Genomic DNA, 27,728 nt, shown 5'->3' on the forward strand with positions numbered 1-27,728 from the left:
ATCCGTCAGCGTTCTTTTTACTTGACGCGTACTGTAATATAAATGCGAAAGTTTGTGAGGATGTGTGTGTATGTGTGTTTGTTACTCTTAAGATTTCCGTGGTACTTACAAGAGCGCGTTCCCATACTGGTGCTGGTGGTGCGCCGCAGCCAGCGCCAGCGCGACGGCCGGCGCGGCATACGCGGCCGCGAGGTGCGGCGCGAGCGGCCCGTGGTTCACGTCGCGCACCTCGCGCACTAGCCGCCGCACCTGCCACGCGTCGCACGCGGCCCAGCCCAGCGCGGACACCCACCAGTAGTGGAGCGACATCGCTGTTACCTTGCAGAGGAACTGCGGACGGAAAAAGTTTTGATTGTTGATAATTATAAGGTGTATATGTAAATGTTTTGATTGTTGGTAATTGTTTTGTATTGTTGGTGTTGTAAGGTGTGCCCCATAGTGTTGAGAAACGGCACCTATCACGGCGTGAAACACCCATTGGAAATGCGCAAGCGCATAGGCTTCATGGTTGTGAAATGTACCTTTATAATGCCGAAATATTGGAATGTTATTACGTTACATTCGATGAAATGGTTTAAGTATTTGAAATATTTTTATGCTATTGCATAGCTTCTATCGCGGGCCTTGAGCGCGGGGACCGAATCGAGAAATTCCGTAACGAAAAAACCTCCGAGGGGGGAGGTGTGGGGAGCAATAGCTATACCGCGGCAGTCCCCGAGTGCCACACGTCGTTTTTTTAAATACATCTTCAAGTGACGAACGTTTTTAGATTCATTTCCATGTTTATTTGTCGCAAGGATGAGATTTTGAAACAAAGGAATTAGTCAAATTTTGAAATATTTATTTTAGGTAGACTTAAAGGTTAACATTCATAAACTTGTTTATAAAATACAATCTCACCTCGTTCTGTACCAATGTATTCCTTGCTTTTAACGCTATAAGGTACAACAACTCCGCCATAAACACGCAGAATATCAAATGTTTATGTATAGAGTTGGACACTGTTGCCGCACCGCCACGCATAAGCGACAACGCCGCCCACGTGCAAAGCAGTAGTGGGAGCGATATACTGAACCCTGTGTATGACGTCACTGATTCTAGAAGAGATGGTTCTGGAATGAACTGGAAAATAATGAAATAGATTAATACAATATAGAAGTCTATATTTTATGAAATTAATTGTTATTTAAAAGTTACAATAAAAAAGGTAAAATAGATTCCCATATTAGTATGAAAATAGCAGAAACATACCTCTATATCAACTTCGTCGACCAAAACAGCAAAGGTAGAGAGGTGGTTGCATGTACAGTTGATAAGAAGCGGATCATTAGAATATGGAGACCAGTTGTAGTCTATCTCTGTGTGACATCCAACACGAGACCATTCGCCCGTCCTGAAAGACAGAATTTGAAGTAGAACAATATACTTTTTATCTTTTTAATCTCTTAATCAATTTAGTGTGTAAAAATCCTTACCCTCGTAGAGTTGACCAATGAACACATTGCGGATTCGTTCTCGAGCCGAACGTTTCTCTATTTATATCTAACCACATTTGCAACCTTATTGGCTTCTTCAGTCTTATTCCGTTCAGACTTTTATACACTAACTTTTTATCGGTATCTTTGGTTATATTGCTATCTTTGTTTTTAACATCATTTTGATCTATAGTTAACGCCATTGCTTGAGGTTGGCTTTCTAGTTTCTCTGCCATAAATGTGGATTCGTTTTCTTGCAAATTATCGTCTGTGTAGGACGATTTTTCTTGTTTTTTGAAAGCTGGTTGAATAACTACTGGGCCGTGGTTGTCTTGATTGCCATTTTCATCAGTAGATCCCCAAGGATTTTTGTTGCTATTGCTATTATGATTGTTAACTTGGGTGGGATGTGGATGACCTTTGTTGACATATGTTATTCCTGTGTGAAAGAAAAAAAAATATTTGTAAATTATCTTGCAAGAAAGGATTTGTTTTTTTTAATAAAATTAAAAAAAAAACCTTTAAATCTGCATAACTTACCATCCATATCTTCTACATTATTATCAGAAGTATCCTCTACTTCCTTGGACTCTTTTATCCAAACGTATTCAGGTACAAATAAAGAAACTTGTAGAATAGGAGACCCTATGGTGATATTAACTCCCCATCGTCTACTGACGGATTCATCCATACGCAACGGCATTAACTGTGATGTGTTCCTTGAGTATTGGAGGTAGGAAAATACTGCGCGGGATTCGTACATTGTCTCTAAGTTATCTGTGAAAATATTGAAATTTGTATTTTTTATAGGTAATTCTATTTATTTTTTAACCAATTTCACGATTTAGGTGTGTTAAGTTACTAAGGAGGAAGTCATTTTGTACAGAGATAAATTTCTAGTTTACCACGCGAATGAACTCGCAGCATAAAGCTAGTTAATGAAATTTCAATAGTTCATTGATTTGTCTTTGAAAATATTATCTTTTTTATCATGTATATAGAATTCGATACTGTCAAATTAAATCTTATACAGTTCAGATAAGAGTTCACTGATAATGCTGATAGGATAATCTTATACCAAGCAAAATATGGCACGTCTCACAAAAAACTTCCGTGTAAATATTTTCAATAGTCTTACCTTGAACATTATTTATCCCAATCAAATCCAAAGGCAGCAGAACTCTCGAATACTTATCGAACTTGTTTTTACTCTTCACGTAATTATTATACTTTGGGAACGAAACGGTGGGACTGGACGGTTTCTTGCTTTTGGATTTGTTAATTCCATAATATCCAGTAGTTTGTATGGGAGAGTGTATGAAGGATGATGTGTCGGGTAGAACTACTCGCTCTGTTGTGTACGAGTCGATATTGAAACGGCTTAGTTGGGTTGGCTCGAAGCCGTATATGGATTCCGCTGTTACTATGTCCACGCCGATTACTGGAAGATGTCAATAAGCATAGAAGCTCATCATTTACATTAGAAAAAATATTTTTTTTTAATCCTTTTTATTAAGCAGGAGATGACGAAAACTTATTGTTTAAGGTTCTTTAAAAAGTAATTTTAATGTTGAAAAGAGCTGCAGAACAATTTATTTATCGTCAATGGTAAGAATATCACAATAAGGCAATCCAAAGATTGTGAAGATGAAACATTGAGACATATTTTAGATTAGGCACAATTTGGACTATTATTAACAACACTTACCCATATCACTGGTAACGATTTCAAACGGATTAGTATACGTATCGTGCTGACTCTCAGCAAGTACTGAGATGTACTTATCGAACTGTTGCATTAAATGTTCAGAACCCCGACCAGTTAGCTCACTGATGCGGCGCCATTCCCTTTGGTATTGCGAGTTTAGGATCGTGTTCGATGATGTTATTATATTCTGTGTGGGCGAATGAATAATGGATTAAGATTTTTATTAAAGTAGTACATAAGAATGCTGAAATATATGTAAATATTTACTCCTTGCGTTGCAGCTCTATTTATATGGCATAAAAGATGGAGTAGGCTTAACCTTACAAGCGTTCTGCTTTGCGCATGCAAACTTAACATAAGTCTTATCTAATTCCTATATTAAAAGTATCTTCACAACTCACCCGAACATAGTCCTTATCCTGACTGTGAGTAAGGTTCAATCCAGCTTGTCGCAACTCATACTGTATCAGTTCTAGTAGTATCCCTTCAGTGACCAGAATATCTGCACCGTACAAGCGTTCTGTGTTTGCACACGCACTAGATAAATCTTCAGCTAGACGTACTCCGACAAATGTGTTCATTGTTAGTTCTCCTGTCTCTATTTTGTGCAGCTGAAATTAGTATTGGAAATTGTAACGAAGTTCGTTCAAGCTATAATAAATTATCAATGTGAAAAGGGGAGTTAAAATAACTAACCTGTTTTCGTAACTGATAGAACGTAGATGTGGTACAATTAAACGTATCTGGTTCTTGCCATGGTATTACTTGGCTTTCATCGCACATTCTTGTTGCTTTTCCACTGGACCCTGAATAACAAAGAAATTGATTATGCAATTCATTGAAAATCATTAAGAAATTGTTTTAATAATTACGAATATTACCTGGTGGACAGTCTGTGATGGCTTCTATCCCAAATTTAGTTCGTGGCCACCATACTCCAGCCGCAAAGGATTTTGGGCATCCATCATACACAACTGCAAAGGTATTTTATGAATTAGTAATGCAATTCAAGATTGAGTGAGGTTAACGATTGACGATACGATGATTTCCTTCCAAAAAGAGTAGGAAATTCTAGATGTGATATAATGTGATGTCAGCGAACACATTTGCATTCTTGTCACGTCATGACACACATCTACTCACCCATACAGCCCGCATTGGGCGTTACACGTGACGTCACACACACATCTACTCACCCATACAGCCCGCATTGGGCGTTACACGTGACGTCACACACACATCTATTCACCCATACAGCCCGCATTGGGCGTTACACGTGACGTCACACACACATCTACTCACCCATACAGCCCGCATTGGGCGTTACACGTGACGTCACACACACATCTACTCACCCATACAGCCCGCATTGGGCGTTACACGTGACGTCACACACACATCTACTCACCCATACAGCCCGCATTGGGCGTTACACGTGACGTCACACACACCTTTACTCACCCATACAACCCGCATTTGCTGTTACACGTGACGTCACACACACATTTACTCATCCATACAGCCCGCATTTGCCGTGACGTCACACACACATTTACTCACCCATACAGCCCGCATTGGGCGTGACCTCCGCGTACACATTATCGCACGAGTCGCACGCGCGGCCGATGACCCCGCGGCGGCACGCGCACTGCCCGCGCGCGCCGCACGAGCTGTTCGCTGAGCCCGCTGCGTAGCACTGGCACGGGATGCACGCGGACGAGCCTTCGGGCCGGTAGTGGTTGTCCTGGGTAAAAAAAAGGTATCTTAAAGATTTATAAATATCAGAGATTTTAAATTGGACAGTTTTAAAAAAATAATTCTTATGTTTTATAAATTGTTTTCGATATTTGCAGTATCAAGTGCACAGTGACCTTTAAACAGTATACTGTATCTTGAGTACTGCACCGTTTACGAGCTTCTCGTAAAGTGTATACCTTGCAATGGCAGAGGCCAGTGTCCTGCGCGCAGTACGGATGCAAGCCGCGCGCAGCGTCGCAGTCGCACGGACCGCAAGTGCGCGCGCCCCACCACCCACCCGGGCACTGCGCTTGCGTGTGCTCTTCTATACATTCACCCTCTGTTGAAATATGTTATGTATGTCCCAAATATGTTGTGCTAAATGTGATAAGTAAGGCCTAATAGCAGTGTGTGAATGTTTGCAAGTTGCTGTGTCATCCCGTAGGAAAGTTAACTTAGTTTTGAATATCGATGTGAATTGGAACAAAGTATAGTCTTAAATTATCCCATTAGTCCATATTTATACTGATAACGAAGTGAAGTGCTAAAGTAATCAAAAAGAAGGTGTGAATTCTATGTTTTTGTGAATTCGTTGTTCCCAACGTTAAATTTAACCTTGAAATAGTCCTTCATTTGTACAATTGTTAAGAACAAGAAAAATACATAGCATTTATTCGACACAAACGTCAATGATCTCTTAGCATATTGAGTTAACCATTGGGCTTAAATCGACGCCTCGAGAGTTGCAAGTTCAAATCCCAGCGTATCGAAAAGAATTTTTTTTTTTTTAATTTTTTTTTTTTTCTCACTCATAAATTTTGCAAGAGTAGGGAGGAGGAAGGGAGAGAGAAGAAAAAAAGAAAAAAAAAAAAGTATGGCACCATCAAATTCATGTGCTGGCTGTCGTAAGGAGTTACCAAAAAAAGATTATTTGTGTTGCCATGTCTGCAAACTAAAATATGACCTTGACTGTGCTAATATACCTCGCAAGCGGTTTGTAGAAATGGCCACAAGGCAAAGGGCCTCATTTAAATGTCTAACTTGCTCAGGTAAACAGCCGATAATTGTTGGTAACACGAAAGCTTCAAGTATGGATTCCGAAAGCAGCTGCCGCGATTTAAGCTCCCATGAGACTAGCCCCGAAAGTGAATCTATGTTCATCGATGGTGTGACACAGCGCATGAAGCCCACCTACCAACCCCCACAACCTAATAAACAGGATTCCTTTGTCACCGAAGAAAGGCTACGAGACATTCTGCAACAAGAATTATCATCTGCTCTTACTGTAACAATAAAAAGACTGGTCACGTCAGAGCTAAACAACCTTCTTGAAAAGATTACTGGATTTCAGGACACGATCACCTTTCTAAACCAGCAGTTCGAAGTTTTGAAATCCTCTCTAGAAGAAAAAACATCTGTTATTGAAAATCTGAAGAAGGACAACGACATATTAAAGTCCACTATTACTAACTTGTCGAATAGACTCGGATCCGTTGAACTACACATGAGGGAGAATAACATTCTGATTAGCGGAATCCCTGAGCACCGGTCTGAGAACTTATTTGAAACTGTCCTTCAAATAGCTAAAGTGATAGATACTCCCCTAACTCAAGAAGATATACAGCACGTGACCAGGGTTGCAAAGGTATCTAATGACAGTAATAGACCGCGTGCTGTGGTTGCTAAGCTTCGAAGTCCGCGATTACGCGACGTTGTTCTGGCTGCTGTGAGTAAGTTTGGACAAAAAGAATTCCAATGATAAATTAAACTCACACCACATTGGTATAGGGGGAACAAAAAAACCAATATTTGTTGCTGAACATCTGACTCCAGAAAATAATACCCTATACGCAGCTGCCCGTGCCAAAGTAAAAGAAGCTCATTATAAGTTTGTCTGGATTCGTAATGGGCGCATTTTCGTAAGAAAAAATGAAAACTGCCAAGCCTTGCTTATCAGAAATAAAGACACTTTAAATAAGCTAATCTAAGCTACATACTTAGTTTTTAATTTTATATTAAGGTTTTATTCTTTTTTCCAAAAATCTGTGGGTACTTTGAGTTATTATGATCGACTTGTATTACCAAAATGTGCAGGGCCTACGAACTAAAACTGTTAATTTCCAAAAGAACTTGTCTACGTCTGACTATAAGGTGGTCGCTCTTACTGAAACTTGGTTGAACTCTGGTATATCAAATAGCGAACTATTTGACAGCAGATACGCCGTATATCGTAGGGACCGTGCCAGCTCTAGTAATACTAAATTGGATGGCGGTGGGGTGTTGTTGGCTGTATCTCATGAATTTTCATCGTATCGAATTCAGTCTTGGGAATCAGATGTTGAGGATTTATGGGTCACCATACACTTCAATGTTGGTCAGATAGTAAAAAAGCTTTCTATCTGTGTTGTTTATATGCCTCCTCCAGTCAAAACTGAGACACTTAAAAGTTTCTTAGACAATATTGATAGAGCGGCAAATCTGAGTGACGACTTAATAATTCTTGGCGATTTTAATCTAGGATTTATTGATTGGAGGTTGCTCAGTAACGACACCTTTATGACACCCTTTAATTACAATAATAATTTAGGTCATGCCTTGATTGATTTCATGTCTATTAATAACTTAAAACAATATAACTGTGTCAGTAATAGCGATAACCGTTTCTTGGATATAATTTTAAGCAATTTATCTCATATCAATGTAATGGCTGCTCCCGAATCATTAAGCAAAAGTTACCCTAACCATCCTAGTTTATTATTAAATATTCAGTTTCCTAATTTGTCCTTTTTACGAACGAGAGGTGCCCCCAAATTGAATTTTTACAAAGCCGACTACACTGCCATATTGAAAGAGCTTCGGAGTATTGATTGGGCCCAAAAGCTTTGTGTCTTTGAAAATGTTAATAGTATGGTATCTGAGTTTTATGATATCCTGAACATTATAATAAGCAGATTTGTACCTAAAACGTCCTACACTAAATCAAAATACCCGATATGGTTTAGTTCAATTCTCATAAAATCACTTCGCGAAAAGGATAAGATTCACAGACGATATCGTATATATAGAAATCCACGTGATGAGATAGAGTACAAACTTATTAGGAAGCGATGTCACAAACAGTACGATGATTGTTACACTAATTACAAAAAGAACATTGAATCAAATATTAATGAAAACCCTAAACGTTTTTGGAGTTTTATTAAACACAAAAGAGGTGGCCATTCGCAGCTTCCTTCTTGTATGAAATTGGATGACTACGCGGTGCATTCTGAACCTGAAATCGCTAATCTATTCTCGAGACACTTCTCTTCTATTTACTCATGCCAACAATCCCTTGATATGAATAAAATATCGCTTCAAGAAGGTAGTGATCAATTTGTGACATCTATAAAATTATCTGAGCTTGATATATCGAAAAAAATACAGAAGCTGGACATAAATAAGGGAGCTGGGCCTGACTCCATTCCTCCACTTTTTATAAAGCGATGTAGATCTGGAATAACATTACCTCTAACTATTATTTTTAATAAATCGCTCAAAGATGGAGTTTTCCCCGAAGAATGGAAAAAGTCTCGTGTAATACCCGTTTATAAAAAAGGGGATATCATGGATGTAAAGAACTACCGCCCGATATGTATCTTATCTTGTTTTTCAAAGCTCTTCGAATCCGTTATATATCCCATGATCTCCAAAAATATTGACAATTTTATTTCAGATAGTCAGCATGGCTTCCGGAGGGGTCACTCAACTCAAACTAATCTAATTCCTTTTGTAACTGAGATTTGTCTGGAATTGGACCAGGGACGTGAGGTCGATGCAATATATACCGACTTTAGCAACGCCTTTGATAAAGTCAACCACACTCTACTTCTTCAGAAACTCGTGAATTACGGGATAGGAGAACCCTTACTGAAATGGCTAGAATCGTATCTTCATAATCGGCCACAGTCGGTAGCTGTCGGTAACTCTTCCTCTCCATCTTACGTTGCGCAAACCGGTGTACCTCAGGGCTCTCACCTAGGACCCCTGCTTTTTCTCATATTCGTGAACGATATAAATAACCATATAAAAAACTGTAATGTGTCCATGTTTGCTGATGATTTAAAAATCTACAAAACTGTAAACTCACCTTCTGACACCATTCTTGTTCAAAACGATCTCAATAAAATTAAAGAGTGGTGTCTTGTAAATGGTATGACTCTCAATGCATCTAAGTGTTTCCATATAAGGTATACCAGGAAGAAAAAACCACTTGCTGCCATGTACGAGCTTGACGGCGCACCATTAAAAGAAGTTAGCGAAATTCGCGATCTCGGTTTGACCATCGATAAAAAGTTAACATTTATTTCTCAAATTAACAAATCAGTCACTAAAGCTGCCCAGATGTTAGGATTTCTCAAGCGAAACACGGGTTGCTTTGGTGTAAAAACTAAAACAATTTTGTATAACGCCCTAGTGCGCAGTCATCTCGAATATGGTAGCCTTATATGGAATCCATTTTATACAGTTCACTCACAACGCATTGAGAGTATTCAAAGAACCTTTACAAGGCACCTAGCGTTTATAAGTAGTGGTTTCTCTCATAGACAGCCATACAAACAGCGTCTTAACAAATTCAACATGATATCTTTACATAATCGAAGATGTTTTACTGATGTCTTGTTTCTGCATAAGCTATTAAATGGACATATTCAATGCAAAGATATTTTGAAACTTATTAGTATTCAAGTGCCTCATTCATTTCCAAGGACACGAATAAACAGAATCTTCCATATTCCTCTTGTCAAAACTAATTTGGGTGCACAGGCTCCTCTCATTCGAATTCTTAAGGAATACAACAAACTTAACAGTACCATCACGGGTCTTGATGTATTCGGTAGCCGGCTATCCCAATTTAAAAGAATTGTTTTCAATTATTTACGTACCCACAGTATTAAGAAATAGTGTCTTATTTTATATATATATATTTTTTTTGTCTTACTATTATTATTAACCTGTTTCAACATTTTAAAACAACGCACCATGTTTCATGTGACTTTTTCTTTTTTAAACCATGTTTTAGAGTATGTTATTGTATAAGTTATGTCATAGCTGAATTTATGTACACCGTTATTGTCATATATTTTAGATAATAATATGTTCAATATATATTTTTATAAAACTTTATATAATGTATGATGTGGTGTAACTTAAATAAATAAATAAATAAATAAATACACAAATAAAGTGAAAAAAATTAAAAGAAATTAAAAACGTGCCAATTGAAATAACATTGTCCCTTTTTTTTAAAACACAGTCACAGATTTAGAAAAGAAACCTGAATACAAATATTTTTACAAAAAAAGAGCGTGTGTGCCGAGCACACGTGTCAGAAGTGAAACTTCTTTGCCAAGATTCAAAGATACCAAAATCATCGCCTTACTCCATGACGTGACGGTAATGCGGTGACGCGACCTTTAAAATTATTAATTAAATTTTACTAAAAAAGTTTCACTTTAAAAACAAACTTTCATTCAAATAACAACATCACTACACAATCTAAACAACATTTACTGCCCACATACTCACCGCTCATAGTATACCCTACATGGCAGCTACACGTGTACCCACGCGGTGAATCATCAGGCACGCAAGTGGCGTGGTCGCCGCACGGGCGCAGCTCGCACGCGGCGACGCACTGCGGGCCCACGCGGCCGCGCTCGCACTCGCATTCTGTGCTGTCCCAGGTGGATATGCATTTGCTCTGGAAGTGTTCAGTAGAATATGTCAAACAAATATTGGAACGTTTTAATTTTAATTATTGTATTGTGTGTTCATTGTGTTTGTTAATATTGTGGAGTCAAATAAATGATCTTTCTTTCTTCTTTCTTTCTTTCAAATCAAAAAATAATTGTCGAGCTTGACAGATGTCAATATGACTCAATCGTCCATTCGCATCTTGTAAGCCTTAAGTACTCGCTTGTCGCTGAATAAATCCCCTTAATCATCATTTAACATTTATTTTTCGCCCTCAACCCATCAATAAATATACACGTTTAAATTCATATTGATTCCAGTTAAAGAGACAATGATATAGTAAGATAAACTGTTAATTTCAAGAAGAGAACGAGTATTTATTTTTAATCCAAATAAGAAAGAAACGTATACAACTAAAACAATTCGTGAAATCATTTCTTTTTTTTTATAAAAGTTAGTTATCCACATGAAGAGGTAGAAGCAATGATTAAGGGTCAAATTCAATAGGAGAAATAGAAAGAGGGTAACAAAATAATTCTATTCAATACTTACATAAGGTGGACATATAGACAGCATGCAATCTGATCTAGATTGACAACCGTCTCTGACATTTTCTCTCACTGTTGGTCTATTCAGCAATGACTGTGCTGTGCCCACACGAACATCCTAAAAAGTTAAAAACATTATAATCACTAAAGATAACATAGTGTTAACTTAGCAAGAACAAGATAGTTCTGACATAGGTTTGAGTATAATTGGCAAATATGAGTAGGTATGCTATATATTTTGAGATATGGTCTAAAAGTTTGAATAATGTTTAATGAATTTTTGAATTTTACCAGTTTTTGGTATGTTGAAATATATTACCTGAATACATCCTTCAAAATATCCCACATCCGATGACAAAATCCCAGCTGTAGTATCTGGTCCACCGATGAGTATCTTGCCAATATACTGTCCTTGTATCTTATTGGCAAGCATCGGCAGCAACGCGTTTCTGAGTCCATAGTCGATGGTAACTGATATATCAGTACCGAGCCATTTGATTTCTATGCGATGCCATTCGCCATCAGCTAACGTGGTGGATGGTAGGAACATGGTTTCTCCATTGTAGGCGTAGTGGAGAAGTCCGGATTTTAGCTAGAATAAGGAAATCATCTAGAGCACTGTTGATCGGAAAGACATCGTAAAGTTGAACTATTAAGGAATAAGTTTCACATAGAAAGATCGGCAAGGTACAAGACAAAAACATTGAAAATATAATCTCGATGCATTTTGATTTAGATGACTGCTGAATACTAAAATATCCAGTCTCTGTCCTCAAAATGTAAAATCAATTATATTCGAGAAGTCTTTTATTTCGATTATCTGAACATTTTACAGATCACTGTACAATCATTTTATTCCATTATTGTTTTCTTATTATCCTTTTCCCAAATATTAGTATCATGTAATACTCACAGTGAGCAACACAGAGCTGTTCTGTCCAACTTGCACGGACATAAGGAAGGCGTCTCGTTGCCGCGTGCGCACGGACAGCGCGTTGAGCCACGGCAGTTGTATGGGGCGGAGCAGCGGGTTGAATGAGAGGGAACCGTCGCCGCTGAACCGCCAAGGTGGTGCGGTGGCTGAAGGGGAGAGGGGGTTTGAATGGTGTCGAAATTCAAAGTACATAGTGTTTGGGAAGTTTGCTCATTTTTCTGAAATTTTTTTCGCTGAAATAACCAAGAAAATGTAGTTCTCCGAATTTTTGGACACTAAACGTTAAATTGTCCAAAAATCATTTTCAAATTATCTGGGAAGTTCAATGAAAGTGATCAATTTTGTACTTCACAACCTTACAAAAAAGCTCAATAGTTTGTTAGTTAGTTATTGCACTGCGAGCGTTTCTGCGGGCACTACTACCGTGCCGTTGTACACTAGCCACACTCACACTCGGCGCAGTCCTTGCCCGTGTAGCCCTCAGCACAGTCGCACAGGAACGTGTCCCACAGGTCGCGGCACGCGGCGCCGTTGTAGCACGGCGCGCTGCTGCACTGCGAGCGCTTCTGCGGGCAGCCCGCTACCGTGCCGTTGTCTGCTACGTAGCTACGGACGTAAAATAGTGTAGCACATTGCTCTGAATCGCGCTTCGAATACGCACATCATATTATTTTCTTGGTGTAGGCAGTGTAGCCTAGAGGTGTAGCGTAGCAGGGGTAATTAAATGACACAATACTTGTACGGGGCAAAAAGTTCACCTATGATCGAAATAAACAAAGGTGTGATAATTTTATAAGATAGTAAAATAAGAGATGTTTGAAAATACGATGAGCAACATTGTAAACCCGTAAATTACTGTTACAAACAAGTATTTCTTTATTGTAATGAGTAATTTAATCCTATCATAAATCTAGAAATCGAGCAATATATCAAAAGTGGGATGTCTTAAAGTTAAGAATTATGAATTTTTTCCATTCTATATAGTTCAGTAAATTTACCTGTTTAGATCGATAAACTTGTGGTCAATATACAGGTCCGCGATGCATCCAACAAAATCCTTATTCTTGACTTGGAAACTGGACGGTATGTTCGGCAAGCCGCCGATCTGAAGCGGGCCAGTGAGGTCCAGGAACCTGTGGATAGCACTGCACAGTTTATTTTCTATTTCAATGTCTGTAACTTGAGTAATAGTAGACTTTTTAATGGTTTTGAGAGTAAAAACAGGGATTTGAAAAAATATAATTTTGAAAAAATTTCAAGACTAAAAATCTTAAACTATGTTGTTTGAGATTTTTAATTTTTAAGTACCTACATTATACTGCAACAAATATATATGTAGAAAATCTTTACCTGTGGCAAGTTTCGGTAGGAATATCGCAGCGAGGTGGCAATATTTTTCTAGTAAAGTTTGCGCATGCATACTTGACACCGAATTCCGCTGCTCCAGCCAATGATAACGCTTTATCACAATCATCTAGGATCATTGTTGCTGTCTGTAAACAAAAATACATAAATTAAATCCAATTAATAATTATCTCGTTCAACATAATATTATATCTCCAATGGGTTGCCAACTGATATAATAATAAATGGTTCACAGGCACATTTGCACCTTTAACAAGACGAATAAAGTGATGAATGTGTGCATCTTGTTAGTCTTAATCAATAACACATTTTGCCACTTCTCATCCCAATTAACTTACGCGTACCTAATACATGCCTGTAACAATATGCTCCCCAGTTTCTTCTCTACCCTAAACGCAATTATATGTAACTCACCCGGTTATAATAATCCACTTGCACACTATGCCATTCTCCATCAGCCACGTTCCCCTCCACAGTGACCTCTGCCCTTGCTCCTCCTAACGCGAAACTGAACCGCAGCCCGGTTCCCCCGCGACCCACACTCGATACTACTTCTAGCGCGATGAAGTCGTGCCGCTCGTTGTATCGCCCGTTGTACAAGAGGAGACCGGACGTGGATTGGGTTGCGAATCTGGAAGGTGATGTGATGATTTATATTTGAAACAAAGAGGCGTGTCTCATTAATTTGTTTATGTATTGATAACATACGTAGATACAAGCATGCAAAGACAGAAATTTACGACTGTTATTTTTGATTGTCTTATTCTAATTCTTTTTATGCGTGATAGGAAAAAACAAAAAAAAAATTCTTAGGTCGATAGGAAAAAAAATAAGTGCGATTTTTGGCCTTACAATCCCTAATAATGAATAGAACATGTTATGAAAAAATGTCAGTTTACATTACTGAACTACGGCCGCTCTTGCGCCACTTCACACCCTGCAAAGCGGGTCATCTTTCTTATCTACTCACCTCAACTTCAAATGGAACCGATGCCGCTTTTTAATGCCCGGGAATGTCAAGAATGAAGTTGGCGGGAAGCTCCTAGCACTAAGCTCACACATGGGCGTAGTATAAAGCTCATCAATAGAGCAGCCCTGGCACAAGATACCGCCTTCACGCCGAGCCACGCATTGTGACCCACTACGGCAAAGTGACCCGTCGTTGAGATCGCAAGTAGCTTTTGTTAAGATCGTCTCGCAGTTCTCGCCTGGGAACGTATAATTGTTATTGTATTACGGCTGTGACGTCATTGATATATTTGGATAGCATTGGTGGTGGAAATGAAATTGATTGTAATGGCATTGATGGTAATAACATCGCTGATAGTAATGATATTGGTAAAATAATAATTCATGATTGACATAAATACTAGTAGTGAAGATAATGATATTAATGGTTAAAATAACATTACTTCATACAAAAACAATAGTGATAATATTGATAGTAATGACATTAAAATTAGAATAATGATTTGCCTGATTATTTTGATAAACTTTAGGAATACAATTTCCTAAATTATAAGAAGTATCTATAGCAGTAACAAACCTGTAAATCCAGCAGGGCAGACGCAAGTATATCCTCCCTCTCGTCTGATACAAGTCCCGTTGTTCACGCATGGAGATGAATAGCATAGATCTACTTCAGTGTCGCACATGTAGTGTTCCCGGGAACCTAAACAAAATTAATATATTTTTAAGAATAAAATGTACCTTATTCTGAATATTACATTTCTTATTATCAGATATTTTGGCACAATAAGAGATCACTTTTATTCAAAGAAATATTGGACTCTATATAATGTGAAAGTAGAGACGCTTACCTGTAAATCCTTTAGGGCACTGACAAGTGAATGTCGTCACAGGATAAATAGGTCTGAATAAAACTGAATCGCTGTTTATAAAGCCAGAAGCGTTTCCAAACTTGAGTACAGTGAGACACTCTTGGAAGTTGAGGCAAGGTTCGTGGACACATACGTTGTCATCGAATGGAAGTACCTGTATAAAATTTGGATATTTGAATCTCATTTTCACTTTGGTTAGTTTTATTTAAACAACCCCAACTGGTCAACTGTATTGAAACAAACATCAATTTATACATGAGAGAATTGTTCCAGTACATATTAAAGAGAGCTTGACCATAAAAACAAAATTAAAATACATTTTTATTTGACTGATAATTAAATACAATTAAAGAGCGTCATTAATTTAGGTAGGTATTATTTGCACTTAAATTCGATTATAATTGACAGTGACAATTAAAAGAAAGAAGATAGAAAGAAAGATCATTCGAAAGGAATATGAAAAGAGAAAATAGATTTAAATAATAAACAAACCTGTACAGTAGCAAGTCTAGCTAGTGTAGTGCGGTGCAAGTAAACTCGCTCGCGCAAGTGCGTAGGCGAGTAGAAGGGATCTTTTTCCGATTCACCCGCACTACGACGCGCTGAGAAGGATACGTTCAGAATGTTGCCGGATACGTCTGTGTCGTCCTGGGGGAGTAATTGTAACAAATAAAGTAAATTCAACCTTATTATATTGAAATAGAGTGGGATTTACAATGCACTCGGGGGTGACATTTTTTGTTACTGGTTGTGTATAATTTGTGTTAGTCGTGTAATTTATTAAACTGATAAATTCGCACACACTTATGTTGTAGAAACGAAACATTAATTAATGATCGATGATTACAGAAGATCAAAGAAAAAAATGGGAAAGACTTTGAAGTAAACCAATATTTAAATAAAATGGCAAATTTACTGGAATTTCTAATTGTGGATGTAAATAAAACTTCTGACAATAATCCTTAAACTAATCCTTACACCAATAAATCTATTTTAAACCTACCTGTATACTAAATATATAAATATTCTCCTTAGGACAAGGTATAATAGCTGCAAGTCCATCTATAAAGAAGCCCAGTAGTGGAGACAGGAATCTCTCAGCCGTCATGTCGTTTAAACGCACTGTGATGGAGTTAAACAACATGTCTTCTGTTATGAGTCGGACTAGCAGTTGCATCATTGCTTTCACTTCGTTTACTCCATCTGAAATAATACGGTTGTCAGAATATTTTTTTTTTGTGTGGGGAAAAAGTTTATCAAATGTGGCAAATTATTATGTTATATCAAGGTTGTATCTTAGCATATTTAATCTATAATATTTCCATTAACAAATGTTTTTATTTTAATATTTAATTATTAGCAATGTTTTGTAATACGATCAAAATTAAGATTAAATAACGGTTGATAATTGGGGCAATTTAATATTCGTTCATACGTTTCAGCCGTGGGACGTCCACTGCTAGAAAAAGGTCTCCCTCACGTAAGCAAGGTAATTTCAATTATTATTTTAATTCGAAATAAAAGTAATATTGCGGTTTTTACCTGTGACCGAGATTTCCATAGTAGCCAATTTCTGTACATTAGTATTCAGCTGTGGTGAGAGCGTCATCGAACCGGAAGTTTCGTTCAATAGAACCAGATTCGCGTTATTTCCTGATAATATGCGATATTGTAGCTGAAAATAGGAATATTTTTTTTAAGAAATGTACTATAATTTGCATTATCTACATTAATGTTTAAACATTCGTTCCAATTTTTTTATAATCATCATTCCACTATCATACATACGTTCTGCATTTCTTTCCCAAACAGTAAGCCCAAACAAAATCTAACCAAACATATTTTTATCCATACTGTAATTTTTGTCTATTTTCTTGAAAACAAAATTCTGTCAAATAATTCTCACAAACCTTATCCGAAACATCAGCATCATAAGCCGGAACGCGTCCAAACGGTCCCACAGGAAAGCAATCCTTATAATTATTGAAGATCACTTGGAAATCCTTCATCATGGGCGCATTATCATTCACATCTGTGACCATTATTTCTATTCTGACGTCATTCCACAATGGCGGACTTGCTGCTCGAATCACGAGTTCGTATTTCTTCCGAGGACTCTCATAGTCCAAATCTACCATTGTCACTAGTTCTGCTTTGTCTGAACCTTGCCGTGTTTCAAGAGAGAAGCTGTTTGAATCGTCTCCGCCTGGAAGAAAATGATAGAAAATATTTGGTACTAGGTTTCCGCCTGCGGCTTCGCCCGCGCAGTCAAAGAAAAACCCGTATATTTCCCGTTCCCGTGGGATTTCCGGGATTGCGTCATTTTCCCGGGATAAAAAGTAGCCTATGTCCTTTCTCGGGTATCGAAATATCTCCATACCAAATTTCATGAAAATTGGTTCAGTAGTTTAGGCGTGATTGAGTAACAGACAGACAGACAGACAGAGTTACTTTCGCATTTATAATATTAGTATGGATTGTGGTAAGCATTCATCATTATATCATGTATAGGCACAGATAGTATAACACTATAAGTATAGGTACCATAAAAGATAACGTTATATAGATATTTGATCAAACCAAGCTAGTAATGTCAGAAAAAAATATATTTTAAATGAAAATGTCACTCGCAATCTATAATTTTTACCAATAAGGAGACTGAACAGAAATATACAACTAACTGCTTTAGATTTTGACGCCTGTAGTATTTCATTTACCAGGGCTAAACAGTGACCCTATGGCTTTGAAAAATGACAAAATAGCCTAAAAAACTTATATTACAAAATAAAAGACTAAAAAATATCAAATCTAACCTTTAATAGAATAATGCACAACAGCATTAGCGCCTTCATCCGGATCATTAGCATATATCTCTCCCACAGTGGTGCCGATCGGACTGTTCTCTGGGATGTAGAATGTGAGACAATCGCTTGAAAATACTGGCGGAGAATCGTTTATGTCCTCGATTTTTATGTGGACTATTACCTGTTAAAAAATTATATTAGATTTAAATATTGGTAGGATAATGAATGATGTAGGAAGAGTTAGTCAAGTCGGGAATTATTATAGAAATTGTGATATTTTTGTAGTTTTTGGATATACAGTTTACTTACTTTAATTTTTCGTTTAAAACTAATTAATCAAGTCATTTGGCATTTTGGAGAAATAATGTGGCAAGGAAATATTTATCTATAGAAAAGGGAATTCGAAATGTTCTGAAGTATATATTATAATCAATGTATATGTAGAATTGATGAAGAATTTCTTATTAACTTTATCTAACACTTACAGTAGAACTCTGCGGAGGTGAACCTCCATCAACAGCCAGCGCTTTCAAATCATAAGTCGCTACCGATTCGCGATCCAATGCCTTATTAGTTCTAATAACTCCAGACGCTGGATCTATAACAAATGATCCTTCTTCCCGATCTTTTGGATCTAGTTCATAGTGCACCCGACCGTTGAGACCTACGTCCGCGTCTGTTGCAGCCACTTGAGTTACTGAGGTACCTGGAAAATGGTAGAATAGTTTTATTAATTTGGTTTTTGTATCATAAAACCCTGATAGTAATGATATTGGTATAACACTGTTCCTATAGCTACACAGTAAATACAGAATACACAAGACTAGATTAAAATCAAAACCAATTCTCCTAGAAGACAGTCTTATTTGAATGCCTTCATAAGTTTAAAACTTACATATTATAATACCACAAAACATGTAGACTATATACACACAAATACAAAAGTACAAGAAATATTAATTCTGAAAGATAAACTTACCAACTAAAGCATCTTCCATTATAGTGGCTGTATACAGCTGTTGTTTAAACACAGGCTCATTGTCATTAACATCAACAACAGAAATTTCCACATCAGTAGTATCAGATAATGCCGGTACTCCACCATCTCTTGCTGTTACCGTTAGTAAATATCCTGTAAATCAGATTTTATTTAGAAATCGATTATTTTAGAAATTAAAGACTTTTTTTAATGATTTTAAACGCAATTTATTCATTATATTATTTTCCCGACGTTTCGAAAACTTTAGAGCGAGCGTGGTCACGGGGAGACTGAGATCGCGTTTAAAATCCGTTAAAAAATCTTTAATTTCTAAATGTATAATACTCGCGTAAAATCAAATACTAGAAAATACTATCGATTATTTTTTCATGTATATCTTGGAGTGCAAAAAAGTGCAAACATCATTATCATCATCATCTTCAGTAAAAATTAATAATAATCAACACAAACTAGATATAGAACTTTTACGTTTCATTCCTATTAGTTATCTTAAAATAATATGTACATTATTTGGTAACATTTGAAATAGGTAGTAAGAATCTATAAAATATAGATTTAAGGATGAAATGTATGTGAATTGACTTTTATTCGATCCAATTTCCGCGATAAACGCATTCCAACCGAGTGTGAGTTGAGATCGAACGATAAAACATCTTTATATGGACCGGGCCTTTGTGTTTAAAGATACGTGCTTTGAATGCAAGCTCAATACGTAATCATTTTGTAGAAATGGTCCGGAAAGAAAAATCGAATCGAATCTTTAGGATTTTTTGAATTTAATCCTGTACCTATATATAATTTTAGTTAAAAATAAAATAGATTTAGACAAAAATAAAATAAATTTTAGATTTTAATGTTGAATACCCGCTTCACGTATTATTATTATAATTAGATTTTGTCTACTTTTTATTATTTTTAAGGTATTTCGTTGTTTGGAATTTTTATACTTATACAAAAATAAATGTTAACTCACCACTCATAGTTTCTCTATCCAGCAATTTATTAGTAGTAATAGCACCAGTTTGTGGATTTATAAGGAATTCCTGTTCATGATGCGCTACAGCTTCGTTAGATATTTCTGAAGTTAATGTATATGTTATTTGGGCATTTACTCCCACATCACTGTCTGTTGCTGACACTACAAGAACTGTTGTACCTACTGGAGCATCTTCAAATACCTGGAAAATTAATTTATTTACATATTTATCAATAAGCGATTCGATAGTACCTATTTTTTATTAGGTGTTCCAAAAGGGTCTTAGCTGAGACCAATGATATTTAATATTTGCGCCAATGGTAAGATTAACATAAGAGTTATGATGTAAATATTTCAAGTATCCAATTTTATCTATGTCTATGTATCTCTAGGAATTTATGAATTTACGAATAATATGTGAAGAACCATAAATTAACGGTTCTTTCCAACTTACTGAAGCGGTATACGGAGCGTTTTCAAAAACAGGCGCGTAATTATTAGCATCAGTTATATTAATATGAACCATGGCTGTATCGGATCTTCCTCCAGAATCAGTAGCAGTGACTGTAAGGACATATCGCCTTTCCTGTTTGAAGTCAAGTGGTTGAGCCACTGTGATGAGACCGCGGCCATTTTGTGATGTTATGGAGAAACGGCCGCGCGTATTGCCGCCTGTTATCTCGTAATGTAACCTGATAAAATGTTACTTAGTTTAAAATCTTTTCATTATGAATGTTTTCAGGTAAATAGTCGTTTGAACTAGGTACCCTTTAAATGACTACTTTTGAACACTGTTCAATTCATAATAATTCAAATGAATGAATTAAACACTGTTTCTTAAAATAATAATTCATTTTCCATAATATATTCACTACTTGATCATTTCTTTTCTATAATGTTTATTATCAACAATCGAAATTCACATCAATACTTAGGTTTATGTACCTATTTACTATATTCTGACGATAGTTATTCTCTTATTTTTCCATACTTATAGCTTGATCTGTCTATCAATAATCTAGTTTTCCTTTCTTTTAAATAATTATAATTCCAACTTACCGATTATCCTCATCAGCATCAGTAGCAGTTACAGTAACCACCGGAGTGCCAGGCGGTTCATCTTCAGCAAGTTCCACATCATACTGTGCGGGCGCAAATACTGGGTCATTATCATTGACATCTTGTACGACCACTACTACGGATGCTGTAGCTGATCGAGGTGGTGTGCCGTTGTCTGTTGCTGTTACCTGTGAGTTGTTAGTTTTCTTTGTTTAAAGTGGAGTGAATGGAATATATGTATTTGTATTTCATATACTTTTTATTATAATAATTTTATATTGTGTTGTTGAGCTGAACCTGTTTATTTTTTAATGTAAATTAGTAGTTATAGGCTAAGATTTTATAGAATTTCATAGAGTTGGAATAATAGAAAAACTGAAAGCTCTTAATCGAAAGTCCCTAAATAGTTTACATATTTCACGCATAATAATTATTTATGGAAAAAAGGTAATGTAGCAAATTTTAAAGAGTAATTTTCTAAAACCAAAATGATTATCTCTTTCAAATAAATAAAAAGAATGAAAGAATTCGAATCGAAAGAAGACCCGTATCTAACTTACTTGTAGCTGATATTTAGACTGCACTTCTCTATCCAAAGTCCCCGAGGTGTAAACCCACCCGGATCTCGGGTCGATAGTGATCGGCAGCTCAGTGTTACCGTTATATTCCTTATCGCTCAAGTTGTATGTTAGTTCGGCGTTCACACCCTCATCCGCGTCGTAGGCTTGTACCTGAGAAGTAGATTATTAATATTTTCAAAAGGGTGTTTGATATTTTGATTGTGTTTCAAAGAATGCAGTTGTACTTGAACTTTTCTCAATATTAATTGAGAGGCGTATCATTGTCAAATAAAATATATAAAAAAACGCTCATAAAAACGTATTATAGCGTAGCCAAATCCATAATTATTATTGCATTAAAATAATCAAAAAGGAGTGAGTGAGTGAGTATAACATTTTAAAATATAAAAAAAAACCCTGATATTATATCACAGAAAAATTACCCATATCGAAAAATAAATTTAATACCAATATTCTGATCCTTACCCTAACAATACTATAACCAACAGGCACACTCTCGCTAACTGACTCCTGGAAAAGCGAAGTATAGAATCTCGGCGAGTTATCGTTCACATCCTTAACATTGACGAGAAGCTGTGTAGTGTTCGACCTGGAGGGACTTCCACCGTCTGTAATATTCGCAAAATAAGTATTGAAGATAGATGAATAGATAAAAAGGGCGTCTGCCGAGCACACGTGTCAGAAGTGAAACTTCTTTGGCAAGATTCAAAGATATCAAAATCGTCGCCTTACTCCATGACGTGACAGTATTGCCAGGATGCGATCTTGAAATTTTACTCTCAACGTGCCTAAAGAAGTTTCACTTCAAAAACTTGAGTATTTTAATTGTTTAACGTAGTTTTGTTTTACTAAATTAATGAAACTTGAAAGTTCAATTTAAATAGGTTATGTAAAGTGTTTAATTTGAAAGGAATAAAGTTCATCAGAAAATAATGAAAGTTAATAAAGCTCAGAGTTTGATCAAAGTCAATTAATATAGATAAAAATTCGTATTCAATATTTTTAATTAACTTTCAGAGCCTTTCAGAAGTCTTAAATCGCAGAAGCTTTAAAACTTTATTATCTACAATCTACATACTAGCGTTCTACCCGTGGTTTCGTTCGCATGGCAACATAATGCGATAGCTCACACACACACATTGAAGTTTATAGACTGTACTATATTATGTTAAACTACAAAGCTTTGTTTCTCTATTTCTTCACATTCATAAAAATACATCACATCATTTTTGGTGTCACAAAGAAACAGACATACATATAAAACAACAAACCTTGAGCTCTAATCACGAGTCGGTAGCTCCTGACTTGTTCGTAGTCAAGGGGTTTGACAAGCGACACATCCCCACTCAGACTGTCTATAGAGAACTGCATTTGTGTGTTCCCGCCAATAATGGCATAGCGGATAGCTGCGTTCGCGCCTATGTCGTAGTCTTTTGCTCTATGGATTGGAAATAAATAATTAAGGTCATGTAAAAAAAATAGGTACGTAAAACCGAAGAACATAAGAAATCGATTACTAGTTTTTTCATGGGTATTTATTTATGACACTTTATTGTACAGTACCAGTAATAAAACATATAATTTAACATGAAAAACATAAACATGGTAAGTTATTGCTTACGGCCTTATTGCTTAAAGCATTCTCTTCCTGGCAACCATAAAAATAAAGGACATGTACTATGCTGGTTAAACTGCTATGTTGCCAAGGTATGGCAAAAGCTCGTTTCACGATCGATTTGTTTCCATTCCTTTTTTTTTTCATTTATAAAGCATTAAAATTGAAAAACTTCTTGGGCTGCGTTGTTCCGATTATGGGTATAATTTAATAAAATATAGAGCACGGTTATTATAGTTAAGAGTATCATGCAAGTTAATGTTAAGGTCGTAAAATGTACGCACATGTTATTGTTAGCTAAATTCCAGCAGCTATCAAGTATAAAGTTATTGCAGAGTATTTCCTAAGTTTTGCGAATTTCGTTGCTTCCTGGATAGTTCGGGGAACATTTTCAGACAGCTGTCATTGTGCAATACAATTTTATTTTGAAACTTCTTTCCAAAGTTAACTTATTGGATTAACTTCAAAATAACACTTTACAGATCAGCTAGTTTTCTTTGATATCGAATAATGTAGGTACCTAGTATAGTTTGATTTTAGTAGGTATATAATACGAGCTTTTGTAAAGAAGGTGTTTCCAATGTTTATATTCATTACAATCGGATTTAAATCTTGCATATTTAATACGAAAAAGTCTTCATAAATAAAACTTAATCTTATCTCTATCTTTAATTAAATAATTAAGTTGCAATAGTAAACGAGAGCGGAAGTTCATCCTACCAATTTTACATTGAAAAGACCAAGCGAATTTAAAATAACAAGAAAACTGTGAATGTTAAAAACATCGGTAGCATTCAAACATAAGTAACTCACTTTAAAGCTAGAGGGAAATACAATATCCGTAAATAACGAATCGCTGTAGAGTTATAAATTCGCAGACCCGCCGCGGGTGTTCCGCCGTCTGCTATTGGAGACTCCAATATAAATAATTTTCTATTTGTGTTTTATTCGCGACTTCTATTAAAGTACCTCTTTTCAAAGATAAGTGGGTGAAACGGGAATCGTTATGAAAAATATACGGCGTATTGAATAGATACTGTAATTTATGATCTGTTTTAGATTAAAGCTTGACGCAAATTATATATTTGTATGGAGCCAGTTTGGAATAAATTGACGGTCTTGTCGCTTGATGTAGAAAGAGGTTTATTGAACGAATCCAAATCTAGCTTATTTCAATAATAGGTAATGGAAGTAAAAATGCGTAATTGGACAATTAATAAGTTAATGTATTGTAAGGATAAATTTTTATAGAGTAATTTTATAATACGACATTACACTTAAAATGTAATTCATGCAATGCAACGAATAAAATATTTCTGTCCATAAATAAAATTTACTAAAAACTTACTTGATTCTCGCAACAATAGGGTTGTCAGCGACACTGATGTCTTCATCCACAGTGACGGTGTATGTTTTTTCGCTAAACTGTGGGTAGTTGTCATTGTCGTCTAAAATATTCACGTGGATTGTTGCACTGAAATAAAAGTCAAATTGTAATGAGAATTGTTAAAAAAGATTTAATTTTATACTAATAAAAATATATTTCTTGTATCGAAATAAATATAAAATAAAAGTGCTCTACAATGGCTATACACGATAGCTTTTTATCGTATTTCATGCTATTCAGTGAAATTTCGACTTTGAAATCTAAACTCTATCACTAAATGCAATTCCAATATATTTTATAAATGTTGTAATAAATAAATAAATTGTTATAATAAAACATAACAAGGGAGAAAGCCCAAAATACTGGCAGCGTTAGCAGAAAGCTTTGCCAACGCGTTGACCGAAATATTTGCTAGTTCTTAGTTTTATGGTATATATCGTTTAAAACAAATTGTCTATTTCCATTTTTTGTTGTTTGTTAGAACAAGAAGTCTGTCATCTTTATTAGTTGCTCCTAACAAGTTCTGAGTTCGATTCCCAGTTGGAGATATATCAAAAAGTATCAATCCATTAAGACACATAAGGTCAACATCTATTAGATTTATCATAGATGATATTGATGCGCACAATTTACCGTCCTCAAGAGAGATTCACATACATTTACAAAATAAGATATATCATTAATTAGGAAAAACACATGATCACGATGAAATTTTTTAAATTTATTTTTAATCTTTCACTTTTCTTACCTGCTAGATAACCTATCAGCCACTGGGCTAGCCTGATCCGTGGCTTTAACAACCACAGTATATCTAGAAACTTTTTCTCTATCCAAAGATGCTCTGGTTAGTAAGGCGCCACTTCGACCATCTACTCGGAATATGTCTTGAGCGTCTATTTCTTTTGTATCTATGGAATCATTGTCTTCGGGGTTCAAAATGTCGGCTGTTACGGAATCTATTGAGTATTCCACCTGTGAAAATTTATTTTATTTTAGTTTATTTTATTTGAAGAATACGAATAACACCTAACACTATATTTTTGCTTAAAGCATAGTCGTATAGAGTGGATTTAAATTGTCATGGTACACTTACCATACCATACCCTTACCATATTAAACAAGGTAATAATTTTAATAAAATATAAAATAAGGTTAGCAAATATTCTATTTTTCAAATTTCAATTATTTTTCCACTTAACTGAACATTTATTAATATAGGAAATCAGAAGCAGGATTATAATGATAATATTTATTCTACGGATACGCAAAGGTTTATTTTAGTTAATTGAAAAACATAAATTTTCGTGAATATATTTGTACAAACAAAATTACTCTTTATATAATGACTGCATTTACCAGTAAAATATATGAAAATTGTTTTGTTAATTAAATTGCTCAGTAATTGTAAGTGGAATTTTATCAAATTGAACTGCAATGGGATTAATTTATGGAACCAATTTTAAAAATTTATATTAATTTATTTATTTTACCGTTATCATTTTTATATGTAACTAGCTGTGCCCCGCGGTTTTATCCGCATTGCTCCGCTTCTTTCTTCGGTAAATGGGCTATCTAACGCCGAACGCATTTTTTAAATCGGACCAGTAGTTCCTGAGATTAGCGCGTTCAAACAAACAAACAGTCAGCTTTATAATATTAGTATAGATTAAAGTTTTGTGTAAGTGTATTTTTATTTACCTCTGAGTTTTTGCCGATATCTTGGTCGGTAGCTTTCAAGGTAAGGACAGTAGTTCCAGGACTGGCCCCTTCTCTCACGGATGCTTCATATTGCTGCATTTCAAACACTGGCGAGTGGTCGTTGCAATCCAATACGTTAATCTGAATTAAGAAAAATAATGTTAAGTATATTTTAAGATTCGAAATAAAAAATTTGGTAATGAATATACCACAATTATAAAGCATAATAACATTGAAAGTATGGTTAATAATTAACCATACTTTCAAATTTCAATATGGTAAGAACTTTGCATTATATACAATAATTAAATCAATCTTTATATTGACGTGACAACGTCTTAAATTAGGTTGCGGCTGGGAGTCACTTATGAAAAAGTGTAACGCTCGGTAACGTTACGATGAGTCACCGAAAGAGGCACGCGGGCATGGTTAGCCCGCCTAAAAGCGAGAGAGACAGACATAAAAAGTCGTTGTCACGTAAAACTTTCGCCCGTATACCAATGACCTATTACACTAGTAGACGCGGCATACGCCAACATCATTGCACTAAAAAACAGCGTAATTAATACATACCTACTTACTAACGCATTATCACCAATACAGTTGTTCTCTCTTTCACTCTCACGCACGAGACATAATACATGTCTCACTCATGTACTTCGTAATAACAACTGCCGATTAAAATACAAAAAGAACGTCCAGCCACGACGCTGAATGGTGCGTGACTAAGTGAAACTCGGGCACTTACCTGAGTTTTTTCTTGCCAAAATAGAGAGCGGGTAACGTATCTAGCTCTTTTATATATCATAGCCGTATACTGACTTTACAGGCAACCAATTTTTTTTAACTAAGGCTTAAATATACCTAAATTTTAGATTATATACTTTGACATGTTATTTTTACTTTACTTATTATTTATATTTCTGCAAAGTTATTCAATTAAAAAAACGAACCATTACACATAACATCTTAAAACTCCTTTTTAACAGAACCACCAACCTGTAAAGTGGTAGTACCACTCCTCGGTGGGAACGTATCGTCCTGCGCCACCACTCTAAAGTAGTGCACGTCTAGCCTCTCCCTATCTAGCCTGGCTTGCGTGGTGACCACCCCAGTTCGGGTGTCCACTGCGAACATGCCCGCTGAACGCGAATCCAGCAGGCTTGACATGGAGTACGTGACTGGACTGTTTTCTGGATCGCTGTTGATTATGGATAGAATTTTAGAAGCCTAATTAATTTATTTGGTGGAAACATAAATTTAG

At 35.9% G+C, this 27,728-nt stretch overlaps 1 protein-coding gene across 1 annotated transcript in view; it reads right to left on the minus strand.

Moving 5' to 3' along the window:
• Positions 1-27,728, minus strand: part of LOC123692826 (protocadherin-like wing polarity protein stan) — a 136,570-nt gene that overhangs the window by 9,434 nt on the left and 99,408 nt on the right. Inside the window, exons 4-43 of the mRNA XM_045637624.1 lie at positions 27,464-27,665; positions 26,465-26,605; positions 25,515-25,738; positions 24,728-24,853; positions 23,036-23,202; positions 22,230-22,372; positions 21,744-21,914; positions 21,184-21,371; positions 20,579-20,816; positions 20,122-20,326; positions 19,128-19,280; positions 18,634-18,854; positions 18,158-18,329; positions 17,255-17,550; positions 16,887-17,019; positions 16,348-16,547; positions 15,837-15,992; positions 15,324-15,498; positions 15,050-15,175; positions 14,474-14,711; positions 13,918-14,134; positions 13,489-13,631; positions 13,137-13,271; positions 12,590-12,744; positions 12,118-12,284; positions 11,524-11,796; positions 11,209-11,322; positions 10,489-10,663; positions 5,118-5,260; positions 4,744-4,927; positions 4,065-4,157; positions 3,880-3,989; positions 3,585-3,794; positions 3,184-3,370; positions 2,614-2,916; positions 2,016-2,252; positions 1,476-1,914; positions 1,252-1,393; positions 901-1,122; positions 110-330 (exon numbers count right to left, since the gene is read on the minus strand). Coding sequence (XP_045493580.1) covers positions 110-330; positions 901-1,122; positions 1,252-1,393; positions 1,476-1,914; positions 2,016-2,252; positions 2,614-2,916; positions 3,184-3,370; positions 3,585-3,794; positions 3,880-3,989; positions 4,065-4,157; positions 4,744-4,927; positions 5,118-5,260; positions 10,489-10,663; positions 11,209-11,322; positions 11,524-11,796; positions 12,118-12,284; positions 12,590-12,744; positions 13,137-13,271; positions 13,489-13,631; positions 13,918-14,134; positions 14,474-14,711; positions 15,050-15,175; positions 15,324-15,498; positions 15,837-15,992; positions 16,348-16,547; positions 16,887-17,019; positions 17,255-17,550; positions 18,158-18,329; positions 18,634-18,854; positions 19,128-19,280; positions 20,122-20,326; positions 20,579-20,816; positions 21,184-21,371; positions 21,744-21,914; positions 22,230-22,372; positions 23,036-23,202; positions 24,728-24,853; positions 25,515-25,738; positions 26,465-26,605; positions 27,464-27,665 — 7,545 coding nt within the window. The remainder of the gene's footprint in view (positions 1-109; positions 331-900; positions 1,123-1,251; positions 1,394-1,475; positions 1,915-2,015; positions 2,253-2,613; positions 2,917-3,183; positions 3,371-3,584; positions 3,795-3,879; positions 3,990-4,064; positions 4,158-4,743; positions 4,928-5,117; positions 5,261-10,488; positions 10,664-11,208; positions 11,323-11,523; positions 11,797-12,117; positions 12,285-12,589; positions 12,745-13,136; positions 13,272-13,488; positions 13,632-13,917; positions 14,135-14,473; positions 14,712-15,049; positions 15,176-15,323; positions 15,499-15,836; positions 15,993-16,347; positions 16,548-16,886; positions 17,020-17,254; positions 17,551-18,157; positions 18,330-18,633; positions 18,855-19,127; positions 19,281-20,121; positions 20,327-20,578; positions 20,817-21,183; positions 21,372-21,743; positions 21,915-22,229; positions 22,373-23,035; positions 23,203-24,727; positions 24,854-25,514; positions 25,739-26,464; positions 26,606-27,463; positions 27,666-27,728) is intronic.

Source organism: Colias croceus, chromosome 6, assembly GCF_905220415.1.
Source record: "Colias croceus chromosome 6, ilColCroc2.1".
In the NCBI taxonomy this organism is placed as follows: domain Eukaryota; kingdom Metazoa; phylum Arthropoda; class Insecta; order Lepidoptera; family Pieridae; genus Colias; species Colias croceus.